Source organism: Daphnia carinata, chromosome 5, assembly GCF_022539665.2.
Source record: "Daphnia carinata strain CSIRO-1 chromosome 5, CSIRO_AGI_Dcar_HiC_V3, whole genome shotgun sequence".
NCBI classification, from domain to species: domain Eukaryota; kingdom Metazoa; phylum Arthropoda; class Branchiopoda; order Diplostraca; family Daphniidae; genus Daphnia; species Daphnia carinata.
Genome location: NC_081335.1, coordinates 8426957 through 8453061, shown reverse-complemented (window position 1 = coordinate 8453061; position 26105 = coordinate 8426957). Strand labels below are relative to the sequence as shown.

General features: G+C 41.5%; 5 protein-coding genes across 6 annotated transcripts; 1 reads left to right on the top strand and 4 right to left on the bottom strand.

Moving 5' to 3' along the window:
• Positions 1-238: 238 nt before the first annotated feature.
• LOC130702909 (N6-adenosine-methyltransferase TMT1A-like) lies at positions 239-1390 on the bottom strand. Its single transcript, XM_057524528.2, has 3 exons — positions 1206-1390; positions 691-1105; positions 239-627 (listed from the first exon to the last, which is right to left on the bottom strand). The coding sequence occupies exons 1-3, from the start codon at positions 1322-1324 to the stop codon at positions 367-369; spliced, it is 795 nt and encodes a 264-aa protein (XP_057380511.1). The 5' UTR covers positions 1325-1390; the 3' UTR covers positions 239-366.
• An 891-nt stretch (positions 1391-2281) lies between these two features.
• On the bottom strand, positions 2282-3400 carry LOC130702908 (N6-adenosine-methyltransferase TMT1A-like). Its single transcript, XM_057524527.2, has 3 exons — positions 3257-3400; positions 2781-3195; positions 2282-2711 (listed from the first exon to the last, which is right to left on the bottom strand). The coding sequence occupies exons 1-3, from the start codon at positions 3373-3375 to the stop codon at positions 2451-2453; spliced, it is 795 nt and encodes a 264-aa protein (XP_057380510.1). The 5' UTR covers positions 3376-3400; the 3' UTR covers positions 2282-2450.
• A 2481-nt stretch (positions 3401-5881) lies between these two features.
• Positions 5882-6973, bottom strand: LOC130702911 (uncharacterized). The gene is made up of 2 exons (XM_057524530.1): positions 6823-6973; positions 5882-6699 (listed from the first exon to the last, which is right to left on the bottom strand). Exons 1-2 carry the CDS (start codon positions 6824-6826, stop codon positions 6035-6037), a joined length of 669 nt encoding a protein of 222 aa, XP_057380513.1. The 5' UTR covers positions 6827-6973; the 3' UTR covers positions 5882-6034.
• A 6792-nt stretch (positions 6974-13765) lies between these two features.
• LOC130702899 (metabotropic glutamate receptor 1-like) lies at positions 13766-19979 on the top strand. Of its 2 annotated transcripts, none has more exons than XM_057524514.2 (12): positions 13766-14883; positions 15030-15489; positions 15551-15811; positions 16933-17056; positions 17591-17979; positions 18049-18302; positions 18387-18609; positions 18677-18783; positions 18853-18912; positions 18993-19123; positions 19198-19324; positions 19384-19979. In XM_057524514.2, exons 1-12 carry the CDS (start codon positions 13832-13834, stop codon positions 19769-19771), a joined length of 3576 nt encoding a protein of 1191 aa, XP_057380497.1. In that variant the 5' UTR covers positions 13766-13831; the 3' UTR covers positions 19772-19979. The 2 variants fall into 2 exon arrangements, with proteins under 2 accessions (XP_057380497.1, XP_059351497.1); XM_059495514.1 differs by having other exon boundaries at positions 13767-14883; positions 18680-18783; positions 19384-19978.
• Positions 19980-22168: 2189 nt separating this feature from the next.
• Positions 22169-23559, bottom strand: LOC130702801 (serine protease 48-like). Its single transcript, XM_057524414.2, has 5 exons — positions 23448-23559; positions 22923-23275; positions 22736-22830; positions 22487-22631; positions 22169-22339 (listed from the first exon to the last, which is right to left on the bottom strand). The coding sequence occupies exons 1-5, from the start codon at positions 23557-23559 to the stop codon at positions 22169-22171; spliced, it is 876 nt and encodes a 291-aa protein (XP_057380397.2).
• Between the last annotated feature and the right edge of the window lie 2546 nt (positions 23560-26105).

Below are 26105 nucleotides of genomic sequence, written 5' to 3'. Positions count from 1 at the left end.
AAATTGGTACGAAACGGTTTTTTGCATGTACGTTTTGCACAATGCTGCTTAACAGAGAGCAGCTAGACTTGGCTAAACAAGTCTGGACCAGTATCGGCAAAAAGCATATCATTGTTTTCTTTTCTCTTTTCGCGCCCTTTTGCCGATTTATCTCCTTATTTTAAGGTATTATAATATGAATAGCACTATTCCTCGCACCCTACATTTTATAATTTTTTTTTTTTTAAGTGACACATACTATCGATTTTTTGATTTGTATTAAAAATTGTTCAAAATCTGAAGCTGATTCTGTTATTTCATTGGGAAATGTACGAAACACAGGGACAAGAAGAGAAATACATTCGGTCACGCCAATGTTGTTCCAGTTTACTTTGTGGCGATTCCTTTAACGTGGGCGCTATGAATTACACGCAGTTGACCAAATCCTGGTTGCAATGGAGTCCGGAATCGCTTCTGTTCAACACTGGAGAAACCACATTTATTGGCTTTAATTACTTCATCGGTCTTGCGATTCAAACGGCAGCCGAAAACCAGGTCGTGAGTCGTGTACGAAAGTAAATTTTGAACGAATCGGACCCAAAAGTTATCATAATCGCGAATGTGTTCCCAATAATAATATTTGCCACCCTGTACAAAAGTGTTCATTAAATTTACGTATTCAAAACAAATGTAAGAAATTAGAAAATTCACCGGAACTAAGACACGGCGAATTTCTTGTAGGGCACCTTCTATGCTACGGACGGAACAGAGCATTATCGTTGATACGACGACGTCGACGCTGTTGTCTGGAACATCTTTCATATTTTCGGCATATCCGACGACGAAACGATCCATTATGATGTACGGATGTTCGACTTGTTTCTTGAAAAATTGCTCCTCGAAAAACGGGTTGACTTCAACGACAGTCAGTTCACTGTTGGCTGGATAAAATTCAAAATTGTATCCTGGTCCTGGACCGATTTCCAGGATCCTTAGGGCTCCCTTTTTCCTTAAAGCCAGATCGGCTGATACGTGATTCTTCATCGAATCGAAATGTTCTTTTTTTATTGACCGGTACTTGACGTGATAATCGGATAACAATGGACTGTACACTTTAGAAAAGAACCTTTTTTTTTAAATGGAAAAATACATACCGTGTAAGAAACCGTGATTGGAAAAAAAAAAATTAGTTACGTAACACGTGTATGATAGTTACGTAATCTCACCATGGTTGAATGTGTGAACCACCGAATTTCTGAAACACAAACAATACGATTGAAACAGGTAGAAGATGAGGAATCCACGGCTGCAAAACTTGGAAGATTTCCGTAAGAAAATTCGACATGATGTGGTCGGCAGTTGACAGTGGACAGCGATCGACTGTTCTGATGGAATCCGGGAACCAAACTGGTTTAGCGTGGACTAAATACGATTCGATACGATCACAGCTCGAACAAAGTGCACCTAACGTTTCTGTTGGTGCACAACACCAAGATTTAAAAAAAAGAGGTCATACTTAAGTGTAAGCTAACATTTTAGAATTTCCATACGAAGCTTCTTCTTTTTTACATATAAACTATGACCGTTTTCTTTAGTTTTTCTTTTGTTTCAAGAATGTGGGGATTAATGCTATCGTTTTCTTAGTCTAAAAACATACTAGACCTCATTTCGCACCAACAAGTGAAAGGCTGCCTACTCTGACTGTGATGGGTGTGCACGTTGAACCGATGCTGCTCTGCACAGTTAGAAAGCAACATGTCTGTGAAAGCCTTCCTAAGGCTATTTTTCGTTTGCCCTACATTCTAATGCTTTTTAAATTGATTTATTTTATTTTTCATTTTAATTTTGAGTTGATAGCTTTTTTTTGTAGAAAATGTATAACTTTTGCTTTCGGTCGTATAGTTTGATCCGCGGTCGACCAACAGGCGAAAATCTGGGCGTAAGCAAAACCACTATAATAATACAAAAAAATAAATATAATAAGAAATTTTTATGTTGAATATGAATTAAGTTGATGACTAATTCACAATATCGATTAGTCTGTGTGGTTTGCCTTCGGTGTTGCCCATATTAAAGTTTTTGGCAAACCTTTGTTATCCACTTTCAAACCTGTTTGTACGAGCCAACGTTTTGCACCGTGCTCTTTTAACAGCCAGCAACTAGAGGTAACCAAACAAGTTTGGGCTTGTATTAATAACCGTGGCAACCACAAACTAATGAACTTTCATTGTTTTCTTCCATCTCTGTCGCGTGCTCTTGCCAATTTATCACCTTACTGCAAGGTAGCATAATACAAGTAGCATTATTTTCCACATTTTCTATTACTTTTTTTTTTTAAGTCACATACATGATCGAGAATTCCTACGCGGACGTTTTTAAAAATGTTCGAAATCTGCGTTTTCATTGGGAAACGTTTGAAAAACGTGGACAAGAAGGGAAACACATTTGGTCAGGCCGAATGTCATTTCATTTTACTTTGTGGCGATTCCTTTAGCATGGGCGCTATGAAAGATGGCCAGCTTATCGATTCCTGGTCCCAATGGAGTGCGGAAACGTTGCTGCTCAACATTGGAGAAACCGCATTTATTGGCTTTGATCAGTTCATCGCTCCTGTTGGTCAAACTGCAGCGGAAGAGGTATCGGTGAATCGTCAAGGAGAGCAGATGTTGAAAGAAGAGCACCCACGAGTACTGATACTCGCGAATGTGCTCCCAATAATAGTATTTGCCACCCTGTTCAATGAACGCGTTCAATTAGTCAAATTCTTGTTTTAAATTGAAGAACATTTGAAAGAACTTAACCGGAGCCAAAACACGATAAACTTCTTGCAGGGCTTTGTCTATACTGCGGACGGAACAGAGGACCATTGTTGATACGACGATATCGACGCTGTTGTCGGGCACATCCTTCATATCTTCGGCGAATCCGACGACGAAACGATCCATTTTGATGTGCGGATGTTCGGCCTGTTTCTTGAAAAATTGCTCCTCGAAAAACGGATTGACTTCAACGACAGTCAGTTCGCTCTTGGCTGGATAAAATTCGAAATTGAATCCCGGTCCAGGACCGATTTCTAATATCCTGATGGCGCCCTTTTTCCTTAATATCGGATCGGCTGAAACATGATTCTTCATCGAATCGAAATGTTTCTGTTTCATCGACCGCAACTTGACGTGATAGATGGTTAGCCACGGATTGTATATTTTGGCAAAGAACCTGAATTTTGTTGCACGTTTTTGAAACGCCAATTTCTCTTATAATGATTAGGTAACCTCACCATGGTTGGATGTGCGAAACGCCATATTTGTGGAGTATGAAGAAAAGGATGGAACCGAAAAGGAGATGATAAGTCCACGGCTGTAGAGCGTGTAAGATTGCCGTGATCAAATTCGACATGATGTGCTACCTTCCGCAGTTGACAAAACAATGACCGCTTGCGAACGATGCTTTTCCTTTTCCCGACTCAGACTCGTTGAAAGCGAACAAGAAAAACACGTTTTGGTATAACAACACACATTGAGATGCCGCAGGAGTTCTCACGTGTAGCTCCGTTATCCAAATTCGTTGACTCCTAGTGGCCCAAAAAAGGTCTACCGGTTTTCAAACTTGTTTCGATGACACGCGAGGGGATCCTGCATCCTTTAAATCTCACGGCAAACGCTTGAAAACATCTTTCTTCTGCAAGTGGTACGCTTTCTGTTTGTATCGTAGCCTTCCATTTGATTAGAAATGTGCCCTAAGACGATCACAGTTTTTCTTGTTTTTGGTTTGACGACTTCCAATTTTTTTTTTTTTTTAGAAAACGGTTATTCTTGTTCAGTTGGTTGCAGTAATTCCAGTCATTCTTCCGACGCTGTTCGAATTCCCACCTAATTAATACGCGACGATTGGCTTTCACCTGTTTCTTATTTAAACCAAAGCAAAAAAAAAGTTCAAATATGTAACGCAGAATACTGACACACACAAACGCGTTTCACTTACCACGGAGTCTTCGGCAATAGATGGGCAAACAAGTCTAGACATACACCCCAACCCCTTACTCACTCCCCCCAAACAAAGTAAAAAAAAAAAAAATAAATACGGAAACCATAACGAGATGCACCATAGTTACATTGTAAACGTTGAAACCACACGACCTCAGCACAACTGACATGTAAATAATAATTTTTTTAAAAAATTATGCAAGAGTTGTTTTGCTTCGTGAGCAGTTTTTCTTTCCGTTGATGTTTCCTTTTGTTCTTTTTTTTTTTTTTTTACTTTGAATGTTCATGAAATGACATCGATTTTAATCCAGTACGGAAAGAAATCATTTGTCTGTATGCTGATTATCGGTAGTGACAAGAGATTTATATAAAATAAGTCTTTCCGATTCAAACCGATGGGTGCTATTCTTTCTTTGTCGATGTTGGCGTTCGTTCTTTACCATGTGCCACTAATTCCCGATGTTCATGCACGATGGGACACGAATTCGTTTCTGACGTATATCCTTTTTTTTTTGGCACACAAGTCCACTAGCTCCTGAAGTACAATAATCGATACACACAGCAACGAAACAACCCGGCACTAATCAATTTTTGGTGTACACTTTTTTCTATTTGAAAAGCGAGGATTCTACTACACGTTTTAATGCGCCTACATCAACAAAGCAAATGAATGACCCACCTGTACATTATACTTTACAGTGCCTCTCTATTGTGATGAATTGCATGTTTTCAATATGAACCGACTTGATAGAAAGATCTTGACCAGCAAAGTGTTTTTCAGCATGAAACGCAATGAAAATGGAATTTGAATATTAGTTGCCTTTGTTTCTTTAATGCAACCACAAAAAGCAGACGGCGATATCTTCTCTTCCTTGTCATCTCTCGATTGATTATCGTTGGGCATCCGTTTGCTCGTGAAACTCGCGCACTTGGCGGTCCCCTTTGATATGAACGCTCATAACCATCTCCCTTCCCCCTCCTTTTTTTTTTCTACATCTACGTAGTTATGCAGTCTGTGTGTATACATAACAGTCGTTTGGCCACAACCGGCGAAGCAATCACAACAAAATCGATAAGCAGCATACGCTCATGCTGTTTCCTCTAGACCAACATCCAATACGATAGAAATACATTTTAGCCGAGCAAAAAAAAAATAAAAAATAACGGAATGGATGGAACGGCACACAGCGCCAATGTGGATATATTCAAGTCGCATCCATAAATGCCACAGCTGCTACATATATATATCAAGCGGCCATTTTTTTTTAAATGCATCTTTATTGGATTCTCCCTTTTTTTTTGTTTTTTTATTAGCTCTTGGGTTTTGGATGTTTGCCACAAGCACAGCGGACAAAACAGACCACTTGATCTTTTCGCAGCCATTTGTTCCCCCCTCCCGTATAAACATATTGTTATCGATCCGCACTGTTAAAGAGACGGTCCCCAGCGAATCTGTACAATTGTTAATTTCCCACCGGTGGGAATCACGACCGGGAATTTCTGCGTGAAAAAAAGAACATAGGATTGCAAATTAATTGAGAAAAAACTGTAAACTATAACGTGTATCGATGTGGAATCCTATAAAGAACGTATGATATCAAAATCTATTTTTTAAAATAATCTTTACGAAAAAGAGAGTTGTTAATCTAACATGAACGGTTAGTATATATATATATATATATACTGCTGATGAGGTTGTTATCGACGTGTGAACGCTCCAGCAGTTTCGAGATACCAATAGAAATATAATGATGATGTCATTACTACCGCACGACTCAACATCAGCCCCTTTTATTTACGGCCCTTTTTTTTTTTTTTTAAACCCTCCTTTCCAGGTATCGAATTTTGGACTGAACTGCAGCAACCGAGTTCATCCTTGCAGCCATAATAAAAAAAAAAAATTTCAGGAGGAAACGTGGTTTACTGAATTAATTTTTTTTTATTGTTCTAAATAAATAAGCATTTCTTTTTTGGCTTGAAATAATTGAAACTAAAGACACCGTTCTCAACAAATAATTGCAACTAGTGGGAAATTAAATTGCACTGATTTTGCCCAATTAACTTAAGAATTATTACCACGCAGGACCGTGATATGCAATATTCATCGGATAAGACGGTTGACTGTAATAACCAGCGTTATTGTAATTGTACGGCATCTGTTGTTGATATCCACCGCCATAGTAGGTATTAGCCGTCGGCCGCGAACCGATGCCATAGATGTTGGACGGACCGTAAGAACCATACGACGATCCATAATTATTATTCAGAACACTGTAAGGGGATGATCGGGCTGTCGTGACGTAGCCGCTTCCATAACCGGTAGGTCCGTAATGAACGGGAGCTGAAGGCATTCCAGCGTAAATCGGGGCAGCGTAATTGTTATAGACAGGCATGGGCGGAGCAACAGGTGTAGTGGCCTCGTAATAAGGAATGCCCATTGGTGGATAGTTTGCCGGTGGCACGGGATATCCTGCTGGTGGCACGGGATATCCAGCCGGCCCATTCACGTACGGAACCGGTGGATACATGGACATGAATTGCCTCACGTTGTCCATCAACGCGTTCATCAAAATGACGGGCGGTACAGTCGTGATCACGTCGGGCGGCAATGTCGTGGTCGTTGTCGCCATCGTCGTTGTTGTTGTTGTTGTTACCGGAGCAGGTGTAGGTGGAGGAGGGTAGTACACGTCACCCACTGCTAATTGCATCAACGCGGCAAAGACGATCACACTGCAAACTTGTCCACGAAACATTTTCAAAGTAATTAAAACGAATTCAGAAGTTTCGAACTTGTGAGAAAAGCAATTAGAAGCACAGCATCGAACACAAAAGACATATTTGGAATAATTAATTTACATACCCATTATGACGATGAAGATCAGAGGACGGAATGCGTCGAGCTGGAAACTGTTGAAACTGCCTGGGCAACAAACCGGCAACTCGAATTTAGTAGAAGCGGTTCAATTAACGGTTCAGATGTGCACCTTTCAATCTCCGCAGACAACCTGACGTCTAACTCGTTGGCACTTGTCCTTTATATAGCCCCCATTATTTTTTTTTTGAAAGCCTCGATTGTCATTTGTTTTGCTTTTTTTTTTGTCTTTGTCTCCGCCGAAAGTAAAGGTGAAAGAAACAAATGATTTTTGAAATGGAGGGGCAGAGTTTGATTCATTAAATGACCCGCCGACATTCTTTGTTGGTATACGTGTCTGTGGGTCATTGGGTACGCAATCCTTGGTTTTAAAAAGCCATTTAACTTGTCTGCTGTCTGAGTTGATGTCTTTAAATTTATACGTTATGGATTGTGAATGAATAAGACTTTGGCTGAGCTACTTCGTTGGTGTACAATCAAGTTGAAAAAGAGTGTAAATGTTTTCCCTGTTTACGTACATTTCGTTTGAGTGACAGTTGCCAATCGGCCAAAGCTTAAAAGGAGGGGGGGGGGGACGTTCGTTACGATTCTCGTTCTCCATTTCCGGTTGTTTGGGTCCACAAAAAAAAAAAAAATTCAAGACGACGATTGGAACTCTCAAACTCCGAATCAAACAGACTTACACGTAAGTTAATGTTTTCCTATTTTCGTAAACGTTTCATTTGGCCCATCATTTCCTGGGCCTGTTTTAGAAATCCGCGTAAATCGGACTCGGCTCCTAATTTGAACCCTCCGGCATTTTATCGATTAACTCTATCAAGTAAAATTTTGAGCTTGAGCGTTTGATTCAGTTTTTTAATTCAAGTTATTTACTGTAAGGCCATATATCACATTTGATGACGCATACGTATCGACAAAACGTTGCGTGACGTAAGACATTTAGTTTGTTGACCACGACGCAATGTTTTTGTTCATCCGTCCCCCTTATTTCGTTTGCGGATGGACAACCCAGTCGATAAAAAAAAAAATGTGACCCCATTTTTTGACACCGTGTCGGGAGCAAAACACAATAAATATTTATAATGTCGGACATGTTTTTATTACGACATCCTCTCTTTAAAAAGAAAAAGAAATAACAAAGGCCACTTTCAATCTACGATTGCGACCATTGTTTTAAAATATTTAAAACAAACTAAAATAGGCTGAATAAGGAATGAACAGCTCGACTTTTCTGTGTGAATAAATGCAGAAAGGGCGGGGCAGGGGTCTTGCCTCGAGTCACAACTTCATGTCGCGCGTTTCTCGCGTGTGAAACATCCAAAGTTGCACGACACGCGTGTCTTGCCATTTGAGTTGTTTTATCCATTCGAAAAACGTCAGCAAGCGAACTCCATTTATTTCATACAAGGAGTCGAACCACTGTCCATTTAAAAAAAAAAATGCTATTTAACTTGATGTCTATATAGATGAGGATAAATGTATACAGAAAAGAGAGGCAAGCGTGTTACACGATGGTGACCCTTGACGTGTGAACGCACCGGCGAGCAACACCCGAGCTATAAAAAGTACAGAGTAATCGCCACGCTGGGCATTAGTATTTGGCCAGCTGCTGCTCGATGTGAGTGGCCCGGCTTCCCTCGTTGGCAAGGACGGAACTGTTTCAAGTGCTGCATTCGGGTTTTGTGTGTATCTTTACGCTCCGATTGTTTCGGATGGAATTAAAACGAAGGGACACGGTGGGGGGCACACAGAGAGGATCAATGGCCATTACACGTCGGACATTGTTGGTGGATGAGACTGGACGCGAATGGAACTGAAAGTCCGTCTTTTTAATACGCGAATCTTTACAGTGATTGGAATTCTTTCTATAGCATTAAAGTGTTGCGAATCCTAATTAATAGAAGAGCTATTTAACTCCGGTTTAAGGTTTGACGTTTTCAATTTTTTACGCGTAGATTTGGGGTAAAGTAATTGGGGAAATGTGTGGGACATGCGCGTGTTCTATAGATGGTCGTATATAGACTTATCGATGTGACAGGCACCTATACGTAGATAGGTGAAAGCATATCATTTGTGACCTTATAATCGAAAATGGGGGGATTGTCGACTGATCGCATTGTCAAAACGAAAAGCGGATAATGTACAGCTGACAGCCCTGATTTGATGGCTTCACTATATCCACGCACACCCGTCTCTCTATATAATCGGGGTAGTTTTGAAGTCATGCTAAAGGCTTACGTACTTTCATTGATTTCTCATTGTCGTGATAGACATAAAGTAGTGCATCTTAAACACGAATATCTATTTCATAACGTAGCATTTACGTGTTTAATATATAAGAACATCAAACGCATCAGCTGCTAGTGATGGATATTTCCGTTCGCGTAATGTCGTATACTTTATTTAAAAAGGCTTGTTGCGTTAAAGAGCGTACACGAAAGAATAATGGATAAGGGCCACGCGCACACATATGCTATACTTCTTCTGGATATAATAGCAGCTCTGTATTTTAAGAAATCTATTCACGTAAAGCCAAAGGATGTGATGTATAGTCCGAATCTATCCTCGCCATTTCTGCAGGCTATTCGTCATCGTCAATACGCCATTTGTGTGTGTGTGTGTGTGTGTATGTGTGTTAAAGAGATAGAAATGATTAAAGCCGACTAGATTATTGATATAGGAAAAGATGCGCTGATTGATGCACATTATTCAAAACAATTTCCATAGCGTCGATGTTTACATCAATCAAAACTTATTTATTAAAGGGCTCTGTATTTAAAATACAAAGGCTCTTCCACTAGACACGAGTCTACATGCCCCTCTGTCTGCTGTACGATATAGAAGAAAAAAAAATGGGGCAAACAAAAGGCTGTAGACTTCCCTTTTTTTTCTTTTGAAACGTGGAGTGAAATTAATGGACTCTATAGGCGTGGCCGTCAGCTATTTTGCGGATGGATGAACCGCTATGCGATAACAAACCTGTAAAGTCTTACGTACATTTAAGACTAAATTCCACATTTAAAAGACAATTATTATTTTAGCATATCATTTCCTATTTTCTGCGGGTGAATCGTACTCACGTTGTATACACGTAGCATATTAGCGAAAAACAGGGGACGGACATTGCAGGCGGTTTATTATTGCTGGTCTATGAACCGCATAAAAAGGGCGTGGTCGCGTGTGTCCCGTTTGATGTATGACGCATCTATAGCCTTCGCGTCTATATAAATGGTTTTTTATAGTATCTTATGTATTAAAAAAAAAAAAAAAATAGCGACCCTCTCTCTCCCTCGGTTCGATAAACTATCAGCAACACAAAACGCCGCTGCATTTCAAGAAGGTTTACGCAATCATTTTCACGCCATTACTCTCCTAAGTACACATAGACTACAGAAGCAGCGGACTGCCGGGACTCTTTTTTTTTAAGTGAAAAACTGATTTAAAACGGAAAAAATGTATGTGTTATTGCACATTGACGCGGATAAAACGCACTATGTCAAAACGTAATAAGAAATTTCACGCTCCATTTGCCTTCGTCGTTGACTGCCGCCCTCCATTTTTTTTTTCTTCTTATTTCCTAAATAAATAACCAAAGTGTTCGATAACAAAAAGAGAATAGCGCACCAGGAGGTGCTGTCTGTATAATATAACGCCCTTTAAAAAAAAAAAGAAAATTGTTTCGGTTTAAGAAGTTATACATAGACACTGCGAAGGGCGATTTCTGCACTGATTTGGAATCGATTGATTGCAGTATAGGCTTCGGACGTGCCTACAATTTCTGTTGTGATTCGATTAGTTTGCGTCGAGGAGATGAACGGTCGATGTGCGTGTAGAGTCTGCATTCATTATGCATGCAAAGTGGGCACAGGCTCCAAAAAGGCAGGGCGTTTCAAACGCCTTCCAGAATTGCTCCTACAAGTCCATCACACGTTTCGGTCGGGCCAAATCTCTCTTTCGATTTTGAGCTGTCGTTTAGACAGCCTCGAATTAAACGCGTTTCATTTCATCTTTTTTCTTTTTTTTTTTGGAACACTTAAACAAGATTTAGACGCACGATCAATTCCCCTTTATAGTTCTCATGGCCATTTGATTCAAGGCAGACCGATGTAACAGAACATGAGGCCAAGCATCGTCGAACAAAGCCCAAACAAAACGACCTGCTGTGCGTGTGCGTTGGGGTACGTGTATCAAACATTAGGCGGAACGGAATTACAATGCGTTCCGATGATACGAAATAGTTCTGGATGGTGTGCGCAGCATTTTGCATATATGAGTTACATACGTCTATAGCGGATTCCTGTACATCAATGATGTATAGACAGAAGCACACGTTCTTTTACACTTCACGAACTGACTGAATTCAAACGAAGAGATCGATTGTTTCAGATGAAAAGAGCTGGAAACAACATTTAGAATTCGCTTTCAGGCTTTGCTTCAAGCATCGGAGCTAAAGTCGCAAAATGAAATGAAACGTTTTGTATTTGATGTTCAATAAGGAAAGAGACATGGACGTTCACCGAAATCAATTTTTCGATGCTGTTCATTGTATCTGTGATCTATGTTTCACTCTTCTTTCTTTTATGGATAAGACACTGCCTAACTACATTCCCCTGGCAATTTCGAATGCAAGTGCTTCTGTCAATCTTGTTCGCCAACTACACACAGGTCATTTAAAGGGCGCCCACTTTAGATCGTATACATATGATTTTTTATTGTAGCACGACATTTTGTATTGAACGTCAATAGTGTCTCTTTATATAGAATAACATAGCAATGGGAAAAAGGTCTTTGCGCCTCAAGTTTGCCGTGTAACATCTCCCGTTGGAACAGCTATTATTGACCCATTAGAGTCTGCGAGGTTCGGGCGTGATGGATGTATCCACACGTCACTCTATGTGTGGTGGTCCTTTTTTTTCTATAACATATATCCATATCGTGATTGACATCGAATAGCTATTTGCTATCGGCGTGGATGATTGAACTGTAACTCGATCAAAGTATGTATAGTCCTCGCATTCTGATGCTGGACGATCGACATCTACGACGAAGACGAAAAACAATCTATATATATGTGTGTGTGTTTATATCAAAGGCAAAAGGAAAGTATATACGCACATCATTTCTTTAATGGCTCGTAGATTCTTTACACAGTTGCACGAGAGCTACATCAGTACTTTGCTATTTAGGTAAATAGACAAACTTGAATGACGTCATACGCTTCTAGATTGTTCATTTCGCCGTGAGTTTCCAACGTCAGGTTCAAAAGATGTTTCACAAAAAAATGGAAAGGGAAACATGCTGGCGGCATTCTGAATATATCGCTTAGAAATATAGATGTACAGTATATTCTCGGTAATTTCTCTGTATGATAATAAGGGTCTTGATGTATGCGAGCAGAAGGATAAATTCATCGAGCTTATACGTGCATATGATGCACCGCATTGTTAGCTCTCGCAGGCGAATAAGCTCTTCCTTCTTCTTTTTTTTTCCCAATTCCTTTGTGTCTAATCCATAGATGCTGCAGCGAAGGAGAAGAAGAGAGAGTTTTTACAATACAACGAGACGTCGATCGTAATTCTACACATTGCTTTCCGTAGTATCTACATCCTTTCGCGAATTTCGGCAAGCAGCAACAGGCGGTTTAAACCCCTCGTTTGCATGAAAATGTATCGAACAAATTCTTCGAATGTTTATGAAATCTAATCGTATGTGATCCTTGTTTTTGCATTACCTTTTACGATGAACCCCTGCAACCGCACAAATCGACGTGTACGTCTTCAACGATGAGCTCAACGTATTTCAATCTCGCGTGTAGAGAGGCGCGTGTGTAGATAACAAAGACATTGGCCGCGTAGGAAGAACTAATCTATGCACAACAATCGGCGACGATTGTACAATAGGCGAGGCTAATGTTCAACAGTCTGTTGTGTGTTCACGCTGGCCTATATTTATATAGGAATCAAATCTCCTGGCAAACAGAGCACAAAGGCAGCCCTTTTGTTTTGCGATATGTCGATCGTTTGGTAAGAGACAACACAATAGGGTCGTGATGTACAGGCACAGCCTAAGGCGATCTAGCCAGCGTGAGAAAAGTCAACAGCGTTTAGCAATTAGCGCGTACCGTTCAATCACGTCAAGAGCTGAACCGCCAGTTGTTATTTCCATTTGTTATCCCCCCCCCCAGCCCCGCAATAACGTGAATTGAAGCTCATCAATTCTAATGCACGTCGAAGGAGAAAATTCTGCATGTTTATGTGCTGAATGTTATCGACTGAAAAGAAAGCTGCTGTCCCGCATGTGATTCGATATAGTCTTTGCTATAATGACGAGTCGTAATCGATATATACGACTGCACATCAAAATAAGAGATACATAAAGGGATCTACCCCTTTTCTTTTTTTTTGCAATATCTACTGGCCACGTCCCAAAACGTGTCATCTGCGTTAACAATCTCGTCTGTTTCCACCAACTCTATGCAGATCGATTGACGGCCAGCACAGTTATCCGTCATGGTTTGAACGGACAAAAGGTCTACCATCTTATATTAGACAGCTCATATTGCGTCATGTACAGCTCGCGTAACACTACGTTTGTATAGTGTGTATGACATAAACAGAAACTGAATCTTAAGGCGAAGGACATTGCAGTTTCGTTACAATTTTTTGGACGATAATGACGGGCTCTTGCAATGAACGGACAAAGATATGAAGATGTGGCCGTCTCCAATTTCTATAATTATTCTTCGTATACCTGTTGTTTATGGCAGGATGTAGTGCGCAGAATCCCGAAACCCCTTTTGTCAGCACTATCCCCCCCCCCCATGTTTCTAGAGACCATCCGCTAGTAGAAGGGTCAGTCGAGTTCCAGCTCGCGTAGCACAGACATTATGGTCTACTATTTGTCGATGTGTAGCACGCAGTTTGGTCCCAGTTGTGTGATTTGAAAATTCAATTGCAAAATGACGTCATTTGACCAGGAGTCTGGCGGACGCTTTTGAATGCACCGCACATGGACATTGTCGTTGAGCTTCACTCAGACGAGACTGGTGATTGTTTTGGAAATGCTGCCGATGATCGCCGTCTTGTGGATGGCCACGGTTTTGCAGGGTCGAGTGACTGACGGCCAGTGGACGCAGAGGAAAACGGCCATTTTAGATGGGGACATGACGATCGGCTACCTGTTTTCGATGCACGAGCAACCCGACCAGAAATCGGCGCACATGAGGACCTGCGGACGCATCTGGGAAGAGTACGGCATTCAACGGGCCGAAGCGACTTTCCAGACGATCGAGCGGATCAACGCCGACCCGACTATCCTTCCGGGCATCCGCTTGGGCGTCGAGATCCGCGACGACTGCTGGTACGCTCCCGTAGCGCTGGAACAGACGTTGGAATTCATCCGAGACGCTGTTGCCGCATCGCCGGCGGCCGCCACGACCACGTCCAGCGGCTACAGCCATTACCAAACGATGACATCACCAGCGCCACCTGTGCATCCGTCAGCTTGTTCTAAGAAGAACAAAGAATCCTGTTCAACAACAACAACGAACAACAAGCGTCGCAAAGTTCTTGTGGGCGTCATAGGGCCGGGCTCGAGCGCCGTCAGCATCCAAGTGCAGAATCTCTTGCAGCTGTTCCACATTCCGCAGATTGGCTACAGCGCCACCAGTCGCGACCTCAGCGACAAGAACCGATTCCGCTATTTCCTCCGCGTCGTCCCGCCCGACGAGCTCCAGGCAAGGGCTATGCTCCAGATCGTTCAAAAGTACAACTGGACCTACGTCTCGGCCGTCAGCACGGAAGGAAGTTACGGGCAGAGCGGCCTGCAGGTCTTCCGCGAATACGCCGATAGAGAGGGCATCTGCATCGCCAAAGAATATTCGATTTTGAGCAACGACGCCGACGGCGAGTACGACCGGCTCATGACGCGAATACTCGAAGAGCCAAAAGCCCGTGTTATCGTCTGTTTCTGCGAGGGCGAAACGGTCAATGCCATATTGAAGGCCATCAGGCGGTTCAATCACACGGGTCACTTCCTCCTCGTCGGCAGGTGCGTTTTTCTTTTTGTTTTCTTTCACAAAAACATTGAACAATGTGATTAAACACGCCCCCCACTTTGCCCTGTATCCATTGGTACATCATGTTTTTGATTTTCTATTGATTTTTTTTTCTTTTTCGTATGTACGAAACGGACAGCGATGGATGGGCTGACCGGTTAGACGTCGTGCAAGGCTACGAAGCCGAGGCAGAAGGAGGGATATCCATACGAATCCATTCTCCACCGGTAGCTTCGTTCGATCGCGATTACTTTGCACTGAAACCGGACGCGGCCACCAGAGCCAGGAACCCTTGGTTCCAGGAATTCTGGGAGCACCGGTTCGATTGCGTTTTACCGGACTCCAGTGCGCCTATTACTACCACGGCGGCTGCCAACCGTTCGTTGCGTCCCGTTCAAGTGGCAGGTAACGCCAAGAAATTATGCACGGGAGAAGAGAGCCTTCGAGGCAGGTACAAACAAGACACGAAGATGGGCTTCGTTATCAAAGCGACGATGGCCATGGCCTGGGCGTTGCATCACCTGCAACAGAGCGTGTGCGGAACGAACAGTTCGGGCATGTGTCCAGACATGTTGCCCATCGACGGATCTCTGTTGAGGGTAATTTCGTTTTGGATGTTCGTTTTCAATTGTTTTGATGATTTTTTCGTGTGTGCAAAAGGATCATTTGTTGAATGTCAGTTTCCCTTACGGCACGGAGACGGTGCAGTTTGATTCGAACGGCAATCCGCCCGGATGGTACGACATCATGAATTACCAACGTCACGAGTTGAATGTGTCATCGAGCAATCATAGCGTGGTGCAACAGTACGGCTACGCCCAGATCGGCAGCTGGAAAAACGGGACGCTGGACATGCCCGATTGGCCGGCAAAGATGGTCACGTCCGTCTGTTCGGAGCCGTGCCAAAACGGCCAAATCAAGGTGATACAAATTTGATTGCCAATTGAATAGTTTAAGAGTTTGCTTGGCTTTTTCTCATTCCAGCTTTCATTTAGCTTAGTATAAAACGCCTGTGTCAAGCTTCGTGGGGTCATAATAAATTGCCTAATGCCTTATATGTCATTAGACTTGAATTGTATATGCACGCACACGCGTGTGTACAGAAGAGAGAGAGAGGGAACAAGAATCATTGATTAGTTTAACTGACGTATACCCAATTCGTTCAGTCTTGTCAGCGTGGAATTGCGTGGTGAATATACGTATTCAAGTCTTATGTTATCTAAAGGAAAAATGCTGGGATTATTAGATATTTATGAACATTCTTTTTTCTTATTTTTTTTAAAGATTAGTTTTGATGCACGCGTGATCTGTAATTCATTTATCGGTTGGCGGCCACGTCGTGTTCTTTGTTCAGCCGACCTGACGAGATGTATTTAAAGAAAACCAGTCTTGATGTGTAGACTTCGACTAGCGGACAAAAAAGAAGGGGGGTGGGGAACAAACCCACCTTCCTCCCGTCGTTATGGTCAACGCCTCCAAGTTTCTATAAATTATGTAGCGCGTGGTGACCTTCTTTAGAGAAAAAACAAACAAACGCCCACAAGTTGACCTTTTAAAAATGTCAAATTCAATCGACATTTAGTTTCAAAGCTGCGCAGGTGTTCCCCGTCCTTTTTTTTTTGTTTTAATTACATAACAGCTACGCTAAAGGCCAAATGCATTACAGTGAAAAAAACTTGTTTGGTTGTAAGAGACCCTGTGACGTGATCGAACTAAACACAGAAGCCGGTTGTCGCGTTTCAATCTAGCCGTCAATATTTGGACAGACGTGCGTGTACGTGTAGGTGCCTTGTGTTATTGTTTCCATTCCATTTGCCATGATAACAAACTTAACAGACACCCCAACCCGATAGAAAAAAACAAAACAAAAAAAAAAACAGGCAGCTGCCATTGGTTCTAAACTAGAACTCAACATCCGTAAACAACAGAGTTTACGATGAAGGCGAGAATGTTATCGCATTTCAAATCGAAAGAATGACATTGCAATGCATGTCTGATCTTCTTCTTTTCAATTGAATTAACGTGGATCTTTGGTTTGTCAGATTATTCAGAAAGAGTTGAGCTGTTGCTGGCAGTGCGTTCCGTGCGAGCCTCACCAGCGCGTCCTCAACGAGACGGCCTGCCAGGATTGCCAGTGGGGATACTGGCCCGATTTGCTCACCAACGGTACAAACTCCAAACACAAAAAGAGAAAACAATTACATGGCGTTAGTTTTATAGCAATGCGCATTGCGATCGACTCGTACAGTTCGCCCACACATCCATCAGACGCAACCAAGCGCTAAATAAATCGAAAAGAAAAAGAAAAGACATAACTAAATCAACGTCAGTGTATGTAGGATGGGGCCATCACTTCGTTCCTCATTACCATATACCCTCACTCTTTGGGTAAAAAGAAAGGAAAAAAAAACAAAAAAAACAAAAAAAAACTGTTGACTCTAGTGGTGTGTACACGGACGCCCTGTAGTCCTTCGCGTACGTGTCGAGCTTCAACAATAATTGCATCTCAATTTACTGTCAGCTGAGCATGGATTGAATAACAAATAACGAATGATTGAATGCCATGTTCTAGAATGTTTCCCCCTGATGAACGAAACGCCGTTGATGGCACATGCAAATGTTCTTGCCAGAATCAATTTCTTCCCTAAGATTTCAAACTCTAGATCATCTCACTAAAATAGTCAAATGCCCTAAACGCAGAGTGCAAAGAAATTACGGCCGAGTTGAACAAGTGGAGCGACTCGCAATCGATCGTCGCCGTGACGCTGTCGGTCGTCGGCCTATTGGCGACGCTGGCCACTGCCGCCGTCTTCGCCTGGCACAACAACACGCCGGTGGTCAAAGCCTCCACCAGGGAATTGACGTACATTATCCTAGTCGGCATGGCCCTCTGCTACCTGACCACCTTCCCCCTATTGGCCGTGCCGTCCAAGCTGAGCTGCACGCTGTCGCGCATCCTGCCCGGCTTCAGTTTCTCGCTCATCTTCGCCGCCCTGCTGACCAAGACGAACAGGATCGCTCGCATCTTGGCCGGCAGTAAGAAACGAATTTGCACGCGCAAATCACGATGGCTATCGCTCACCGCTCAGGTCGGCCATTTTTTGTTTCAAATGATTCACTAAAAAATGAATGAATTTCAAATGTTTGAAATGATTTAGATTTTAATAACGATGACCATGATTGGAGTTGAAGTGATGCTCATCGTCTCGATGCTCATCATGGAACCGGCCGACGCCGTCAAATTCTTCCCGTCTCGATCGCGCGTCCTCGTCATTTGCAACACGACGACGCGCGGTCTCATCGCTCCGCTCGGATTCGATTTCTTCCTCATCGGCATGTGCACCGTCTACGCCGTCAAGACGCGCAACTTGCCAGAGAATTTCAACGAGGCCAAATTCATCGGCTTCGCCATGTACTGTACACATTCACTTTTGAAAGGCGGGGGAGGGGAGATTCAAATTCAAATTCAATTCATGTTTTTTTCAAAAACACAAAGGTACACGACCTGCGTCATCTGGGTCGCCTTCGTCCCCATTTATTTCAGCGGCAACGAGTCCAAGACGATCACGCTCTGCATGTGCGTCTCCCTCAGCGCCGTCGTCACGCTCATTTTACTCTTCGGACCGAAACTCTACATCATCATCTGCAAACCGGAGAAGAACAACCGGTCGGCTTTCACCACGTCCGCCGACCTGCGCATCCACATCGTCGGCGGGACGGTACGATCCAAACGCAATCGATTTCAAGTTGGGTTCGTTAACGTTTTAAATGATCTGTAACAATCAGCAGATGAAGTACAACGCGAACCAGTCGAGCGCGTTCAGCAGCTCGAGCAATCACGCTACTCAATCTACAAATCGTGGCAGCTCAATTACAAATCACGATCAAAGCTGGTCTTTATCATTGAACCTATTAACCTTTCGCGTTTGATTTATGTTCACTTTCTTCTTTGCACATCGCAGGGGAGATGGACCGCAACGCGGGAATGTCAGCCGAGTGACATCGAATCGCTTAACAAACGAGTATGAAAAACATAACGTTTATCTGTTTAAATTATCTATTCATTTTCGTTCGTGTTCTATTCTTTTAATTGGGTCATTAGCAGTAGCACTAAATCGATGCATCACGGTCTTCCGGCTGATCAAGCGCCAGGTACGAACGCAGATAGCAAAAGTAGGACGAACATGACGTTCCTGCGTCGGGCCTTTGGCAGTCAATTGGATCTAGTTGCAGGTAAAAGTTATATATTATTTTTAAATAATTGTGCCTCGATGGAGTTTGAAATAATTAAGAATCAAATGGCACAGATTCCAGTAGTTTGAAAATGAGCAACAGTTCGAGGCCGTTGCTGGAAGGCAAGCAACAGCTGCGTTCAGTTGAGGTCCAAACGGACGATCTGTACCTCATCACATCGGCTTTTCCATCGCAATTAAGGTGAAAACATAATCATAATGAATGGATAGCGTTTGAAAAAGTGTGGACTTATAATATAGGAGGACGAATGTAAGCGAAAGTAGCGACAGCGAGGACGAGCACGATGCGCTGATGGGTGGCAGGTCGGTCAGTCCCAGCAGTTGGCCTCATCGCCGATGGGCCAGCATCACGGAGAAGCAAGTGCCCGACGAAGAGGATGCAGCCGACATCATCATCAACCTCGGCGTTAATAAGAGCAGCGTGTCCCTTGCTCACAACGTGCAGCATTTAGCCAATCCACGATTAAACGATTGTCCGGCCGTTGGCTTCCGACTGAGCCAATCGGCCGCTTCGTCCATCGTTCGGCTCGATGCAGACGCTTGGTCGGATAGTAACGAAGCCTATTACAGGCTCCAGTCACTGGGCATAATCGTCTGTAAGACTCCAAGCTCGACCGACATCCTTTAGCACATTTGCTTTGTCTTTTATCGTATATATTTTAAGGAATATCTTCCATGAATGTCATTGTTTTTTTTTGTTTTTTTTCCGGTTTCGTGTAACAGGCTCAAATCAATAACAATTTGTTGTTTTTTTTTTTTTCAAAGTATACAAGAATTACACCATTCCAGTTAAATGAACATGTTGCAATACTGCGAACCGAATTTTTGTGCTGTATCGCGCTAGCGCCATCGCGTACTGGCGCGCTAGTTTTTCAACAGGTTTTTTACGTTTATTTTCAAAAATACAAATCCTCCGGGAAAACAATGTAAACTGCCGTCGTCAGCGTTTGATTACGAGCCTAAGTAATAGAAATTTAATTAGATTTAGAAAAAAAATCAATCTTTTTGAATTGATTGAAAATCACTCATTGTATTCTTCATTGAATGTCAGTTTCAAATTGGTAATTGTTTTCATCGTCAAGTCAGTCGTTGGTCAAATGTAACGAATAACTTTTGAGTGTAGCGCGCAACCATTTCGGAAACACACTGAATATTTCTGCCACATCGCGCTAGCGCTGTAGCGTACTGGCGCGCGTGACAAACATTTGGTGTATCTTAAAAAAAGATTGAGTTAATGAACAAAATAGCAGTTTTCTCAGAAACAGCATGCAATTTTGAATATATCCTGTGATATTCAACCAATTCCGATGAGTGTCAGTTTTTGCTGAAAAATTTTTTAAGCCCGACTAAATAAGCCCGAATTTTCTTATTTTTTCGTTTTTTATGTTTAATTAAAAAAGCATAAGGCCAATTGGAAAATAAATTTGCTTTCCGTAATAAGCATTCAATTCTGAATGGAAATAATGTATTTTAAGCGAAATTTAAAATTTAGCCAAAAATGAAAAAGTGCAAAGGCTATAGCCTTACCACTTTTGTCAAAATCGGCCAAAAATGACATCTCTTGGAATTCCATGAAAATCACACAGTACAATCAAAATTTAACGCTGATTCAGAAAAAGCCAGTCATTTTCTTGTCAAGTTAGCCGTTTTTGAATCACACCGGATATTCGTGCAAAAACAAGAAAAGTCGGGCTTATTTAGTCGGGCTTAAAAACATTTTCTGCAAAAACCGGCAATCATCTGAATTGGTTGAATATCAAAGGATATACTCAAACTTGAATACTGATTCCGATAAAATTATAATTTTATTTATTATGTCAACCATTTTGGAAGTAAACCGAATATTTCTGCTGCATCACGCTAGCGCTAAGCGTACTGGCGCGTTATTTTTTAAACTTGTTTTTTACGTTTATTTTAGGAAATATAAACCCTACGCCAAAACAAAATCCACTGGCATCATCCGCTTGATTGTGGGTTTAAACTGTTTACGTTTCACAAAATTTAGGTTTTTGCGAACAATGAAAAAGTGAGAAGGCTATATACCCTTCCATTTTTCTCAAAATCTTCAGAAAACGACATCTTTTGGAAGAATCGTTAGGTCCATCGAATTTTATTTTTGATTTGCATTTTTATTCAGATCAAATTTGTTTAAAATAATAAATAAAACTCGGTCGGGAAAGAAGACATTTCCGCCTTTAAAAAGTGATCCTCATGCATTGAAATCCAATGAATTTTTAATAATAGAATAGGAAAAATCAATCTTTAACGGCGCAAAGTTTGCAATTTCCAGTCTTATAGTAATGTAGTAATGTTTTTGCAATATCCAAGCCCTTTTGTTGTGTCGTGTCATGGTTTTTTGGAATGCGTGCCGGTGTATAAAATAATCATACAGATCAGTTCCTCATGTTCTGGTTAATCCAGCTTCTTAGCAAAGTCACCTTCGTGTAAACACCTGCCGGGTAAGTTGCCTTGTCGCATCCTACGTATAGAATGAGCAATAAAAAAATAATAAAATCAACACGCGCAAAGCAAACGCGTAACAAAAATTCGATGATATACAAGTGTTTCATGCGATATAGAAAGGCTAGACGTACCATTTCCCCAACTAATGACACCGGCTATGCACCAACGATTGTCCGTCGCTGATTTCACCACGATCGGACCGCCTCTATCACCCTTTAGGTATACGAAGACATTTTCGTTGATTATGGTTGATTGTTGAAATTTTAAAAGGACTTTACGATTCATACCGGACATGCACCAGATGTGTCAGCACTGGTACACAGCATATGGTCAGCAATTTTGTCAGGATCTGGGTAGATTGCCCTGCATTGGGCGTTCGTGAGGATCGGGACGGAAGCTTCATGTAATGTAAGGGTGCAAGTAGCGCCTGTATGATCCAAACCAACATGAAAATGTGATTCAAATAGACGCCGTTTGTCGAGTGGGGTTGAATTCGTTTTTGGGATATTTAAAAAAATTAATTCTCATGTTTTTGAAATTTTGAGGAATTTTCGAATGTCATTTACAAAAGGTTCTTATACGTACCGGTTTCTAGGTCTCCCCATCCCATGATCTGGCCAGTCTTTCCGGCGAAGATGTCGACGTTATTACTTGCTGTGGGCAAACAGACGGGCGAAATGGCTTTCGAGAAAGTGACGGGCGTGTCCATTGTTAAAACGGCGATATCGTAGTACTATACAAATTGGCAAAGGAAGAAAAACATTTGTGAGCCAATTCCACATTCAAAAGTTGAACACGCTGTGTAGAAGAAAAACGCCAATGGAAGAAATCGTGCACATAATATATCGACACGAATTTTAGTAGGTCAAACAGAACTCACAGAATTCTGTGCATTATATGCTTTATGAATTGCCACGCGGCTGATTCTCCTCGTCATTTGCGCGTCATGCGGTTGGCCATAAAATTCTCCAGTCGTGTGCATTCCAAGTCTCACAACCAAGATCGATATCTCAAACATGGACAATCTATACAAACGAGTTAAGAAAAGAGCAACAAATCATTAGAAATCATATGGAAGCACTTGCTGATGACGTACAACAATTCAAGTAATTGGTGGCCAATATCTTACTGTTCAAAACAATTGGCCGCTGTCAAAATTTTATTTTCCGAAATTAAAGATCCGCCACATTCGACTCTCCTATCGATAGCGGACATGAAGGCTACCTGTGCAAGGAACGGACGAAATTCAACCGGTTTTTCATTTGACAATTTTTTTTATCTTAGTGCAAAGTATAAGAGCTAAAACCAAAAATTACCATGAAAGGCCAAGAATTCGGTTTAGCTTCCGTGCCACTGGCAATGCGGCCAAAGTGGCAAGCAGATTTCTGTTTGGTTTCTGATTTGAGCGTCTGGCCGGCCGTAGAACCGATTGCCGGAACAGGATAGGCTCCACCGTATCCGAACGGATGGTGCAACCAGCTGTAAAAAGTCAGCCCTTGCCGCGGAGGCAGACCGATGCTGTACGAATTCACTTGTGGGTTCGGTACAACCAAGGGGATGTGCCAATTAGGGACCATGCCACCATTCAAGAAAGTTTTTAATGGCACAAAATCCGATTGGCTACGGGGGAAACTCTTTGCGAGAAAAACGCCATCCGACGTCCGGTCGACTATTGGAATTTCAAACAATAAAAAAAAATGTATAGACTTTATTCAAATTACTGTTGTAAGAACGTCAGCGTTGGTCATCTAACAATTTAACAATGACGCATGGCATTTAAAAAATATACTGTAATTATTAAAATATGTTATAGAAAATGATTGTTTTTAAATAAGTGATACTTTCGAAAACGATGGAGTCGTTTGTCTGATAAACGCGGCCGTTAACTGTGCCCAGCATAGCGATGGTTGCCACAAAGACGGCTCCGAACGCAGTGAATGTCGTTCTTCTCATTGTTTCTATCGAACATGCGTGGCATAATATTGAAATTAGTTTAATCAAATATTTCATTGTTGCTATATACTAAATACTAGCGAAATTCATTGACTTAATGTTTGAAATTATTACCTCAAATTGCCACCAATGTTTTCGATGCGCTTCCACGAAGGAGAGGTGTTTCTTATCTGTTGAACCAGCCATAGCGGTCGTGCGCTTTTTATACGCAGCTATACACTCGGACTGTAGCTGTATCACTTACTTTGGCTCTTTTGTTCTTTTCTTTTCTTTTCGACCACGTTTGCAATAATTCAAGCCAAAAGGGCATTGCAAAGGCAAAACTTGTTTAGTAACAATTATGGTTTAATAAGATTGATGAGACTCCTGAACAAGAAGTTCGCATTTCGTTGACCTTCATCTTCTCATCCGTATCAAACAAAGGCTTTCAATGTATAATTAAAATTGGGTTTCAATGTCACCGACGCCAAACAGCACGTGTTGCATTGAAAATCTTGGATCAAGTTATCTGTTAGGGGTAATGCCTTTTCAAATTTTCTCACTTGGGTTGCCCACAGCTAAGAAATTCGGTGTTGCCAAAATGTGTCCATGTATTTGTGAGGTGACCACAAACAAATGAAATCGTAGGGCAATTTTTATTTTTTTTTGCAGTTCACACAGTTTATTTTACCATAATCAGTTCAAATTTGGTTGCGTACGTTCGATTACCAATATGCAAAAACACGTTCTTTCAATGAATTATAGAAGATAGTCAGTTCTTTGCTGGGAACGTACTGCTTTGCGCTTTGTTTGCTTTTGTGGGGGACCGTTAAACACTCCACTGCTGACAAGGTATATGAAAATTATTCGATTTGGTTTGCCTTCATGAAAAATCATGAATCAAGTGGTGCATTCATTCGTTAAGGAATCCTAATTTGGATTGGATGTCAATAACATTAGCCCAGGCCATTATTTTTCACGCCAGTTTTAAGTTTTCTCTTGTATAAGGACAACGTGCGTGCCACCTTCCTCGATGTTTTGACAACAATCATGGGAATACAATCTTAGAAACATTTGTGTTGTTTGCTAGACGTAATTCCCATACCATATCATTCTCGTATCTGATAATTCATTTTCTTAATCAATTTGTTTTAATTAACAGCAACGTATCACACAGCGTGAGACTCGAAGGGGGATTCCCGCGTGATGGTGGCATGCAAAGCTTAGCCCGCGAGATAAAACGGCTTGAGGTGTCTCCCTACCGGTTTCGTGGCGTTGTCTTTGTTGCTAACGATTATTTTGCTAATCGCAATCCCTAAAGCCATTCGTTGAGTTTCAAGCGATAGGACCTTGTTTATTTGACTTATAGAATGAACTCACAAGAATGTTGTCCCAGTATTGAATCAAACACAATCATTTAGACCTAGAATAGGCGATAGAGATTTTAAATTTCTGTTTAGAATTGTTGCGTAAATGTATCATTTTTAAAGTTGTACATAGAATTTGAACATCTTAGAATTTCCTGATGATTTCTATTTAGAACGTTCTACTTTCAAAAATGCAAGTCTCACTTCAAAACGAACCTGATTTTCGTGATCCTAGTTCGATTTTGAGTAGGTGCCAAGTGTTGTCTTATTTGCTGGATGTAAGTTAATTCCCGTTTATCATTCTGGTATCTCATAATTCATTTTCCTAGTCAGCTTATGTTAGTTTATCTTACACAGCAGCGTTCCACACAACAGCGTGAGACTCGTCGAAGAGGAATTCCTGCCTGATGGGAACAGGTGGGGTTTCGCCCGCGGGATAAAACGGCTAGGTGTCTCGGTACCTGTCTCGTGGCATTTTTTTGCTAACGAATCTTTATCTAGTCGTAATGCCTAGAGCCATTCGTTAAGCTTCAAGTGATCACAACTTGTTTATTTGACTTGCAGGATGAACGCTGAAGCATGTTGTCTATCAGACACTTTCCATACAAAGTGAAGGCGCATACTTAAACAGTTCCTGTGTAACATAAATGGGCGCTACGGTTTTCAATGAATGAATTACTAAATACTTGCAAATGATGAACACGTGAAAACCAAAATTGGAAAAGTGGGAAGGATTTGTTAATTTTCACATTTTGAAAACCTGGAACGTGTCGCAGTATTGAATCAAACTCAGCCATTTAGACTGAGAATAAACGAGGATGTTCAATTTCAGTTTAGAATTGGCTCATAAATTAATCATTTTGAACGTTGCAAATAGGATTTAAACATGTCGGAATTTCATGATGGTTTCTATTTAGAACGTCCTAGTTACAAAAAAATGCAGACCTCACTTCAAAAGTGGACCTTATTTTCGTGATCCTTGTTCAATTTTCAGTAGGTGTCATGTGTTTTTAGCCAAAGTTGGAATTGACCAAAATCGGCAAAAGTGGGAAGGCTATACCCTTTGCTGTTTTTCAAATTTTGGAAAAATAAAACATGTCTCAGAATTGTACCAAACTTAACTGTTTTGATCGAAATTTGACGAGCATTTCGAATTGTAGGTTAGATTTCGCCTAAATAAATGAGATTCAAATCTATTAG